Consider the following 12382-nt stretch of genomic DNA (forward strand, 5'->3'; position numbering starts at 1 on the left):
TCTCTTTGTAAGTCTCTAAGGACTTGCTTTATGAATCTGGGTGCTCCTGTATTGGGTGTATATATATTTAGGATAGTTAGCTCTTCCTGATGAATTGATCCCCTTACCATTATGTAATGGCCTTCTTTGTCTCTTTTGATCTTTGATAGCTTAAAGTCTGTTTTATCAGAGACTAGGATTGCAACCACTGTTTTTTTTGTTTGTTTGTTTTCCATTTGCTTGGTAGTTCTTCTGCCATCCCTTTATTTTGAGCCTATGTGTCTCTGCATGTGAGATGGGTCTCCTGAATACAGCACACTGATGGGTCTTGACTCTTTGTCCAATTTACCAGTCTGTGTCTTTTAATTGGACCATTTAGTCCATTTACCTTTAAAGTTAATATTGTTATATGTGAACTTGATCTTGTCATTATGATATTAGCTGGTTATTTTCCTCGCTAGTTGATGCAGTTTCTTCCTAGCATCGATGGACTTTACACTTTTACATGTTTTTGCAATTGCTGGTGCCGGTTGTTCCTTTCCATCTTTAGTGCTTCCTTCAGGATCTCTTGTAGGGCGGGCCTGGGGGTGACAAAATCTCTAAGCATTTGCTTGTGTGTAAAGGATTTTATTTCTCCTTCACTTATGAAACTTAGTTTCTGGATATGAAATTCTGGGTTTAAAATTCTTTTCTTTAAGAATGTTGAATATTGGCCCTCACTCTCTTCTGGCTTGGAGAGTTTCTGCCGAGAGATCTGCTGTTAGTTTGTTGGGCTTCCCTCTGTGGGTAACTCGACTTTTCTCTCTGGCTGCCCTTAAGATTTTTTCCTTCATTTCAACTTTGGTGAATCTGACAATTATGTGTCTTGGGGTTGCTCTTCTCGAGGATTATCTTTGTGGCATTCTCTGTATTTCCTGAATTTGAATGTTGGCCTGCCTTACTAGGTTGGGGAAGTTCTCCTGGATGATATCTTGCAGAGTGTTTTCCAACTTGGTTCCATGTTTCCTGTCACTTTCAGGCACCCCAATCAGTCGTAGATTTGGTCTTTTCACATAATCCCATATTTCTTGGAGGCTTTGTTCATTTCTTTTTCTTCTTTTTTCTTTAGATTTCTCTTTTCACTTCATTTCATTCATTTGATCCTCAATCGCTGATACTCTTTCTTCTGGTTGATCGAGTTGGTTACTGAAGTTTGTGCATTTGTCACATAGTTCTCATGTTATGGTTTTCATCTCTATCAGTTCTTTTAAGGTCTTCTCTGTATTGATTATTCTAGTTATCCATTCATCACTCATCCATTCTTTTTTCAAGGTTTTCAGTTTCTTCACCCTGGTTACGTAGTTCCTCCTTTAGCTCTGAGAAGTTTGATCGACTGAAGCCTTCTTCTCTCCACTCGTCAAAGTCATTCTCCATCCAGCTTTTTTCCATTGCTGGTGATGGACTGCATTCCTTTGGAGGGATAGATGTTCTTTGATTTTTTGAATTTCCAGCTTTTCTTCACTGCTTTTTCCCCATCTTTGTGGTTTTATCTGCTTTCGATCGTTGATCATGGTGACTTACTGATGGGGTTTTGTTGTGCATGTCCTTTCTGTTTGTTAGTTTTTCTTCTAACCATCAGGGCCCTTAGCTGCAGGTCTGGTGAAGTTTGCTTGAGGTCCACTCTAGACCCTATTTGCCTGGGTATCAGCAGTGGAGGCTGCAGAAGATAGAATATTGCTGAACAGCGAGTGTTGCTGTCTGATTCTTGCTGTGGAAGCTTCATCTCAGGGTGTACACAGCTGTGTGGGATGTGAGGTGTCAGTCTGCACCTAGTGGGGGATGTCTCCCAGTTAGGCTACTCAGGGATCAAGGACCCACTTGAGCAGGCAGTCTGTCCATTCTCAGATCTCAACCTCCAGGCTGGGAGAACCACTGCTCTCATCAAAGCTGTCAGACAGGGACATTTACATCTGCAGAGGTTCCTGCTGTTTTTGTTTAGCTATGCCCTGTCCCCAGAGGTGGAGTCTACAGAGGCAGGCAGGCCTCCTTGAGCTGTGGTGGGCTCCACCCAGTTTGAACTTCCCAGTGGCTTTATGTACTTAAGCCTCAGCAATGGTGGGCGCTCCTCCCCCAGTCTCACTGCCTCCTTGCAGTTAGATCTCAGACTGTTGTGCTAGCAGTGAGGGAGGTTCCGTGTGCATGGGACCCTCTGGGCCAGGTATGGCATATAATCTCCTGGTGTGCCATTTGCTAAGACCCTTGGTAAAGTGCAGTATTAGGGTGGGAGTTACCCGATTTTCCAGGTGTTGTGTATCTCAATTTCCTTTGGCTAGGAAAAGGAATTCCCTTCCCACTTGTGCTTCCCAGGTGAGGTGATGCCTCACCCTGCTTCTGCTTTCGCTGGTCAGGCTGCACCGAGGGACCAGCACTGACTGTCCGATATGCCCCAGTGAGATGAACCTGGTACCTCAGTTGAAAATGCAGAAATCACCCGTCTTCTGTGTCACTAACGCTGGGAGTGGGAGGCTGGAGCTGTTGCTATTCGGCCATCTTGGGCGTCCCCCAGCTGCATTCATTTATTCATAGGAAAATAGTGGTATTAAGGGGTGGGTGCTGAATAAAGACAATTGTTACAGTATAAGTTGTTCTTTCCCTCTTTAGCCTATGTTCCCAGTTCATTCTTTTTTTGCCAGTGAATTCAATGAAGTGTTGATAAAATCAAGACCTGTGTGAATTTCTTCCAAGTTGTTTGCAGTACCACCTTTCTGAATCTTTTCTATTAGCCAGGACCTGCTACTCTTCTTGCATCTACTCCAGCGTGCCATTTGGAGGTTGTAGCTCATCGTTCTGAGGTCACTCTATCTCTTCTGGATCATTCTTCCCCTTGGTTGGTGGTAGTTTCCTGGCTAGGCCCTCACTGGACTTTTGTGGGTTTGTCTCACCTGGGGAGCAACAAGAAAGTTACTATTCTAATCACATTTTAGGCTCCAGTATTTGTGAATTTCGATTAATAGAAGAACAACTATGAGAAGGAAGAGAAGGCCACAAAAGCAACACATACAGCCTAGGACCAGAATGGGAATAAGCACACACTGAAAACTTAATATTTTTATTTTTTATTGGTGTGGTAGCTTATCAGCTGATTGTATGTGGCCTCAAATGGAATTTAGTATCACCTTTTGTTTCCTTAGCTAGCATGCCTCCTTTGGAATCCAATGAAAATGGCAAAAACAAAACAAAATAAAACAAAACCAACCAACCAACCAACCAACCAACAACAGCAACAACAACAACAAACAGAGTAACAGTACTTGGCCTGAAAATTTGTCTAACAGCAGATTACTTTACCAAGCCACTGCTGTCATCCATTTCTCTATTTCAACCAAATTAGATTTTTCACTCTCCTCTAGGCATCTCTTGGGTTTTTCCATCTCTGTGTTCCCTGATCCCTCTTCTCAGCCTACTTTTTTATTTTTATTTTTTTAACTTTATTTATTTATTTATTTTTGAGACAGAGTCTCGCTCTGTCGCCCAGGCTGGAGTGCTGTGGTGCGATCTCGGCTCACTGCAAGCTCCACCTCCCAGGTTCACGCCATTCTCCTGCCTCAGCCTCCCGAGTAGCTCCTCAGCCTATTTTAAACCCAACACCTTTTACCGTAGGTCCAATCTAATCTAGAGATGTTTCCCTATTTTCATTACTCTTGATGACTTTTTCTTTTGTGCTCCAATAACACCACTGACTGTGCCACACTGATCATACTTAGCATAACTGGCTTAGAATCTAAATTTGGAAGGACTCTTAGAAATTAGCTCTATATAACAAAAGGTTAAAGATGGAGATTTAATTTTAAAAAGGGAGGTATGGGGAGTTCCTTAGAACATCTGACTTGATACTGTATTGGCAAGATTGAGAAAATGCTGCTTGTTGATATATATTATAATATAGTATTTAAAGTATATAATAACAAGCAGCATTATATCATAATATGTTATATATAATAAATAGTATATATAATTATGTATTTGTTGATGTTAGGAATGTGTTGATATTATCCTCTTTAAGCAGCAGGACCTGATGGAGATAGGGAGAGCCCCTACCCTCCCAAAGCATTCCTTGATGTGGCAATCATCAAATCCCCTTATTTCAGGGAAGGAAGCAAAGCCAAAACATTGCCAGAATGGCATAATTAGTGATCCCACAATAAGTTGTATTAGAATAGGTAATCAGATGCAGATACCCTGATTCCCATGATTTCCATTCCTGTTCTTTTTCCACTACTTTATGTTGCCTTTTGGGTCATTTAATTTATGCATATGTTATTTTAATTTTATTACAAAAACTGAGGCTCTTAGGGGCAAGGACTAAATCATATTCATCTCTGTTTCTCACAACATAGCTTAGCACAGGACTTAGCATCAGGAAAACAATGTATAAATAATTATTGATTGGTAGATTTATTTTGTAGGCCTTTAACTAGTTTATATATTTTCTTGATAATTATTCAACTTCTATTAAATTAAATCATAATAATGCCTCAGGCAGCAAAATTAAGTTATCTCCAATATATCTATACCAACATTCTAAAGCAGGGTGTGGCAATCACTCTCCGTGAAACCTTGGGCAAGTCACAGTCCCTCTCTCGGGCTTGGTTTCCTTATTTTTAAAAACATGGAGGCATAATACATGATTTCTAAGCTCTTTTTAATTCTAACATTCCAATGAGGCTAATTTATAGAGTTTTATTTATTTATTTTTAAATATAATTAGCACAAGAATATTTTACAGGAGCAAGATATGGAACAATAATTACAATGTTAACAAGATGCAATCCCCAGAGTTCAAACTAGATCTGTTATCTCTCTTTCTTTCTTTTCCTTCCTTCCTTCCTTCCTTCCTTCCTTCCTTCCTTCCTTCCTTCCTTCCTTCCTTTCTTCCTTCCTTCCTTCCTTCCTTCCTTCTGTTTTTAAACTTGATTCACGCCAGCTCTCTGTTTTTGGCCACCAAGTTCAATTTTGAATATTAGTCAAACATCAAATGTATAAAGTGAATCAAATCAAGATAAAATATGAAGACAAAATGAGATTAACCAAACCTCACTCTGTCAAACAAATTGATTTCCCTTTTTCACTGTTAACTTTATGTTCCAACAATGAGGAATTATTTATTTCTATATTTTCCTACCAATGCAGTCCCGAATAAGGCTGTAGGCATTAGAGTTGGGCATCCTCGGTTTTAAATGTCAGCCGCACCATTAACTATTTGACTTTGGGTGAATTACTTGATCTTTCAAATTTTTTGTTTCCCCACTGGGAATTGAAGCTAAAAATTCTTACTTTGCAAGATTTTCATGAGAATGAAGAGAAAATATACATGAAAACTCTTAGTACAATATATGGAACTTAGGTGTACAAGACATCTTGATGGCAATCTATGCCATGTGTAATTGGTATTAGTAAGGAACAGGTTTTGTTTTTATATTTCACTTTTTTTTTTTTTTGAGACAGTGTCTCACTCTGTTACCCAGGCTGGAGTGCAGTGGTGTGATCTTGGCTCGCTGCAGCATTTGCCTCCAGGGTTCAAGCAAATCTCCTAATTGAGCCTCTTGAGTAGCTGGGATTACAGGCACCCACCACCACAGTCAGCTAATTTTTGTATTTTTAGTAGAGGCGGGGTTTCACCATGTTGGTCAGGCTGGTGTCGACCTCCTGCCCTGAAATGATTCATCTGCCTAGGCCTCCCAAACTGCTGGGATTACAGGCATGTGCCACCATGCCAGGCCTATATTGCACTCTTTTTATGTGCTTCTAATACTTCATTTCATTTATCTGTAGTTACTTTTGCAGTTTGGATAAGAGAATGGTGAAAGAACATGAAATAACCTCCTCCCCTTTATATCCTTATCTCCATTCAGCCTACCAATTCAGTCTGAAAAGCTACATGAGAAAAAGATGTTAGGAGGGATGTTTAGCTGTGGCTCAAAATGAAATAGAAACATGAGAGCAAACTATAAGCATTTAAAATAATTTGTATGACCTGGCTCCCAGCACATGCAGGCTCTTCATCCCTATGCATACAAACTGAATTATCAATATCTAATAATTGATGCTGATTCATGGACACATTTCATCTTAGTCATATATAAATAAGCCCTGGGTGAGACAACTATTTCCATGAGAATTGGAACTTTCTCTCATCTAAATTTCTGAACTTTTTACCATTTGTGTTCCTGATCATTTCTTGATTTGACTCAGTTTATAAATGTGATATTTAACACTCAAATTGAACTTAGTGACCAAAGACAGAGACTTGGCATGAATCAGTTTTAAAAATAAGAAAGAGAGAGGGCGAGAGAGAGAGAGAGATGAAAGAAGAAAAAGAAGAGGGGGAAAGGAAGGGAAGAAGAAAGGAAAGTCACAAAGTCACTTGAAAAAGTAAGTCATAAAGCTGTAGAAAGAAACCGATTAACCAGAACTTCCCACACAGTAACTTTAAGCCCAAGCTCAAAGTTGCCCTGAACCAGCAAAATGGTAGTAATTATTTTAATGAGAACTCAGATTGTTTTCAGCGTTCTAGGACTGGGTTCTGCCCTGTTTCTGTTTCCTCTCTGGCCCTGAATCCGTTGCTAATAGACATGCTGACAACTGGATTTGCTGATAATTATGAAACAAAGTGCTGCTACTGTAGAGAAAAGAGAACTAGTCTGGGAGCTAAAAGACCCAAGATTTAGTCTACACTCTTGCGCTCATTTCCTGGAATGTGACACAAATTATTAGTCCTTTCTGGACCTCCATTTCCTTTTCTGCCAAATAAGGGACGTTGTAATTCTGCCATGCAGTGGCTGAAAAACAGAATATCAGACTTTTTTAGCAAACTCCAGGCACTCTGATGCAAGTGTGTGTGGGGGGTGGAAACAGTAAGGTACGGAAGTCTTGGGGTAGAGGAGTGAGGGCTACAGAATGTTCAGATTTCAAAGAAGCAAAGATTAAAGAGTGATCTGTCTTAAACCTGCTAACACTGCGGCAAGGCCCTTTTATTCATCCTTTGCTTATCTGGATCCATGTAGACCATAAGAAACAGTACCCTGGCTGGGGGAGAGCTAAGGAGGAAAGAACAGGGAACAGAACAAAGTTTATTCAAACTGAGAAGTAAGAAACGTCTGCCCTCTCCCTCTTCTCTTGCCAGAAAGTTCTATTGAAACTGGCTTCAGAACACTAATAAAAAAGTAGGTTGCAAATCAATGTGCACATTACAATTTCATTTTTTATATAAGTAATGGGAAGAAAACACCTCAGAATAATAATAGTGGATACCTCAGAGCAAAAATAATTTGTGTGCTTTTATAAAGTTTCCATTTTTTTTTTCACAAAAACCCCCTTATGAACCCCTCACTCCACTCTTGATCCCCAAATCCCATTCATCATAGAGATCCTAGAATATCTTTTTCTAAAAGTATATATCAGGTCATGTGAATCTCTTGCTTAGAAGCCACCAGTTGATTCCTATCACACTTATAACTACAAGCCAAACTTTACTGCAGTCAAGACTCTCCGTGATTATTTGTCATAAGACTACCTCTAGAAACTTATTCCCTATCACCCTTTCTTCCTGGCCCAGTCTACTTCAGCTATTCTTTAAATTCCTGAAGCCCACTCCCACCTCAAAGACCTTCTACTTACTCTTCTGCTTCCTGGTATGTTCTTCCTGCAAGTTTTCACATGATTAATTTATTGTTATTCTCATTCTCAATTTCAAAGTGATATAAGCAAAGACGCTTTCCTTGATTCCCTTGTTTACATGAGTCCCTCACAGAAACCTGTACTCTTCCTGCATACCATTTGAATAATATGTCATTGCAATCAAACATACTTTTTTCTTTTTGCTATTTCACACTGATCTGCAAGCTTCTTGAGGATAGGGACCATGTCCCTCTTGCTCACCACTTAGCACTAGGGAGTATTTAACACCATTCATGAAACATATTAGGTGCTCAAGGTTAGCTGAATGAATGATTCTGTCAGTCAACATATATTACATTTGTAAGAAAGAAGAAAAGACAGAGGGCACATTTACTTGATAATTCCACCTCTATAGTACATCCTTGGTGGTATGTGTCCCCAGTACAAATGACCATTTCCAAAAAGAAACTGGTTCTAGAAAACACACTTTATTCCTTAACAGTGTGAGTGTTAGATTTTTGTGCATACCCAGTGTCTAGGTCCTCTGAAAACTTGTTGATGAATTCATAAATACTAAATACCTATTTTGCCTCACAGGTCAGCTCCTTACCCAGGAATAATATTCTAAGCTTTCATTAGAAAGCAGAAACTTCCTTCGGTTTCTAACAAAGTGCATAAATTAGCTAGGAAGGACTTAGTTAAGAACACTGTGGTCTAGCCTCATCTATTATTTTCTGTTATGATAAATGGCAAAGAGGTTGCAATGCCAGTAAGTTGGTTTCAGAAGAACTACGACATCATACTATTTACTTACACTTTACACTCAAAGTCACACTTGAAAGAAAATTATTTGAACTCGATAATAAAGGTCATGGAATCAGCTTAAATGCCTATAAATGATAGGCTGGATAAAGAAAATGTGGTACACATACACCATGGAATACTATGCACCCATAAAAAAGAATGAGATCATGTCCTTTGCAGGGACCTGGATGGAGCTGGAGTCCATTATCCTTAGTACACTAATGCAGGAACAGAAAACCAAATACGACATGTTCTCACTCATAAGTGAGAGCTAAATGATGACAAGACATGGACACATAGAGGGGAACAACACATAATAGGACCTGTCAGGAAAAAAATAACTAATGAGTACTAGGCTTAATACCTGGGTGACAAAATAATCTGTACAACAAACCCATGACACGAGTTTACCTATTTAACAAACCTGCACATGTACCCCTGAACTTAAAATAAATGCTTAAAAATGTCTCTTATGAAAGCATCTGTCTGATGGACAATGTAACCATTAATATTTACACAATTAAGGGAAGGGAAATATATATTTGAGAGGTCTGGAGCCAACAAGAGTAAGAATCACAATCAACTGTCACTATGGAAAACATGGATATTATGACCCATAAAAGCTACAGCTTAATCTGATTCCTGCAAATGACACTTGCCTCTATTAAGGACAAAGCGACATACAAATGGCCAACAAGCATATGAAAAAGTGCTCAACATCACTAATCATCAGAGAAATGCCAATTAAAACCATAATGAGATATCCTCTTACATGGGTCAGAAGGGCTATCATTAAAAAGACAAAAAGAAAACCAAATATTGGCAAAGATGTGGAGAAAAAGGGAACTCTCATACACTGCTGGTAGGAATGTAAATTAGTACAACCTTCATGAAAACAGTATCAAGTTTTCTCAAAGAATTAACAATAGAAATTCCATTTAATCCAGCAATCCCTCTACTGAGTATCCACCAAAAAGAAAAGAAATGCTAAAATGACGTCTGCACTCATATTTATCACAGCACTATTAACAATAGCAAAGACATAGGACCAACAGATGATTGGATAAAATGTGGTACACACACACAGACACACACATACACACGAATACTATTCAGCCTTAAAAAAGAATTATATCACGTTTTTTCTTCAAAAACATGGATGAAAATGGAGGCCATCATCTTAAGTGAAACAACTCAGATACAGAAAAATACTACATGTTTTCACTTATAAGTGGAAGCTACACAATGTGTACACATGGACATGGAGTGTGGAATAATAGTAAACGGAGACTCAGAAGGGTGGGACAGAGATGGATGGTGAAAAATTACTTAATGGATTCAATGTACATTATCTGGCTGTTGGATACCCTAAAAGACGAGACTTCACCCCTGTGCAATCTATTTATGAAACAAAATCACACTTGTACCCTATAAATGTATATAAAAACTTTTCTTAAAAAAGAACAGAAGCAATTCCCTTTTTTGGAGGCTTTCCAAACAAGAAACGCTTTTCCGAAAAGGAAAGGCAGGGTTTGTCAGCAAAAATACCCTAGTAGGTAATGTTTTTCTTTCACAACACTCTCCTCTGTTCTTGTAATTGAGGGACTTCCATTTTTAATACAGGTCAGCACTCTCAGAGTTATAGAGAGGTTGTTATTTGAGGAATGGATCATAGGGCAGGGTAGGTGGGGAGGGTTGCTGGGAAACTGTCTCTCATGTTCCTAAGGTCCTGTTATTAATCTAAATTAATTTATTACTTAATGTGGTGAAAAACACTCTGGTAGTTATGTTTAAAGTTTAATCTTGCTTTATACTCACAATAGATTTCAAGATAAAGAACTGGAGTTCAGGGACAGTAAGTGACATGCCTATTGTCACACAGAAAATTATTGGTAAAGCTAGAGTACAAAATTAAGCTTGCTAACTTTATAAAGATCCTGTGGTACCATGAAAATTACTCTGCTAAAGGGGCTTCCAGTGGCCCTAAAACAAGCAGACATTGAGAGACCCATTTGAGTATTACTCTGGTGCACTGCTGTCCTTAAATAAAGAATGAATATAGACACTTGTTGTACATAGGAAGTAAAAGAGGTAAGTATGGGCCCTTCTCTAACTGTCTTCGGAAGAAAAAAAAATAGATATGCTGATTTTTAAATATCAACGTGTATAACAAATTGGTCCCTTGGACAATACTGATTATAGCATTTCTTTTACATTTTATAATGGTTAATTCTCTGTGTCCACTTAACCGGGCCAAGCATTGCCCAGATTCAACATTATATTGAGGTGTGTCTGTGAGGGTGTTTCTGAGTGGCATTAGCATTTGAACCAATGGACTCAGCAAAGTAGATTGCTCTCCCCAGTATATATATTAGTGGGGAACATCCAATCCATTGATGACCTGAATAGTATAAAAGACGAAGGAAGGAGGAATTAACCCCTTTTGCTTCCTGTCTGCCTGCTTGAAGTGTAACATTCTTCTCTTGCTCTTGAACTGAAAATTAAACCATCAGCTCTCTTGGTTCTCAGGGCTTAGGACTTGGACTGAATCATGCCACTTGCTTTCTTGGGTCTCCAGCTTGTAGATGGCAGAGTATGAGATTATGAGCCTTCTCCGTCTCTATAATTGTGTGAGCCATTACCTGATAATAAATTTCTTCCGGGAGGAGCTCAGCCTGCGCTGCGCCACGATGTCCGGGGAGTCAGCCAGGAGCCTGGGGAAGGAAAGCGCGCCCCCGGGGCCGGTCCCGGAGGGCTCGATCCGCGTCTACAGCGTGAGGTTCTGCCCGTTTGCTGAGAGGACGCGTCTGGTCCTGAAGGCCAAAGGAATCAGGCATGAACTCATCAGTATCAACCTGAAAAATAAGCCTGAGTGGTTCTTTAAGAAAAATCCCTTTGGTCTGGTGCCAGTTCTGGAAAACAGTCAGGATCAGCTGATCTGTGAGTCTCCCATCACCTGTGAGTACCTGGATGAGGCATACCCAGGGAAGCAGCTGTTGCCGGATGACTCCTATGAGAAAGCTTGCCAGAAGATGATCTTAGAGCTGTTTTCTAAGGTGCCATCCTTAGTAAGAAGCTTTATTAGAAGCCAAAATAAAGAAGACTATGCTGGCCTAAAAGAAGAATTTCGTAAAGAATTTACCGAGCTAGAGGAGGTTCTGAGTAATAAGAAGACGATGTTCTTTGGTGACAATTCTCTCTCTATGATTGATTACCTCATCTGGCCCTGGTTTGAACGGCTGGAAGCAATGAAGTTATATGAGTGTGTAGACCACACTCCAAAACTTAAACTGTGGATGGCAGCCATGAAGGAAGATCCCACAGTCTCAGCCCTGCTCACTAGTGAGAAGGACTGGCAAGGTTTCCTAGAGCTTTACTTACAGAACTGTCCTGAGGCCTGTGACTATGGGCTCTGAAGGGGGCAGGAGTCAGCAATAAAGCTATGTCTGATGTTTTCCTTCACTAAAAATAAATAAATAAATAAATAAATAAATTTCTTCCTATGTAAATCTTCCTACTGAGGTAGGAGGCAGGACTTTGGTCCAGAGGTAAGACTCAGACACTAGACCAAATTGAGGACTAGCTAAAACAGGAACAAGGTGGAAGTAGCTTTCCATAAGATAAGCCCACCAGTGTGCCATGTTAGTTTACTGTTGCTATGGCAACACCTGGGCGTTACTTTGATGGCAACACTCAGGAGTCCCTGCACCTTTCCATGCAATGACTCAATGATCCAAAAGTTACTACCCTTTCCCTAGACATTTCTGCATTAATCACACCTTAATCTACATGTAATTAAAAGTGGGCATAAATATAAACGTAAAACTTCCCTGAGCTGTTACTATAAACACACTGCCTGTGGGGTAGCCCTGCTCTGTAGAAGTCACAGAGCAGTAACACTGCTGGAACTGTACCACCACCAGAGCTGTAACACTGCTGCTTC

General features: G+C 39.7%; 1 protein-coding gene across 2 annotated transcripts; it reads left to right on the forward strand.

Annotated features, from left to right (window-relative positions):
- Positions 1-11108: 11108 nt before the first annotated feature.
- Positions 11109-11908, forward strand: LOC105529921 (glutathione S-transferase omega-1-like). Of its 2 annotated transcripts, XM_011967196.1 has the most exons (2): positions 11109-11495; positions 11595-11908. In XM_011967196.1, the coding sequence occupies exons 1-2, from the start codon at positions 11130-11132 to the stop codon at positions 11853-11855; spliced, it is 627 nt and encodes a 208-aa protein (XP_011822586.1). In that variant the 5' UTR covers positions 11109-11129; the 3' UTR covers positions 11856-11908. The 2 variants fall into 2 exon arrangements, with proteins under 2 accessions (XP_011822586.1, XP_011822585.1); XM_011967195.1 differs by having other exon boundaries at positions 11109-11908.
- Positions 11909-12382: the final 474 nt, after the last annotated feature.

This window comes from Mandrillus leucophaeus, unplaced genomic scaffold (genome assembly GCF_000951045.1).
Source record: "Mandrillus leucophaeus isolate KB7577 unplaced genomic scaffold, Mleu.le_1.0 Scaffold791, whole genome shotgun sequence".
NCBI classification, from domain to species: domain Eukaryota; kingdom Metazoa; phylum Chordata; class Mammalia; order Primates; family Cercopithecidae; genus Mandrillus; species Mandrillus leucophaeus.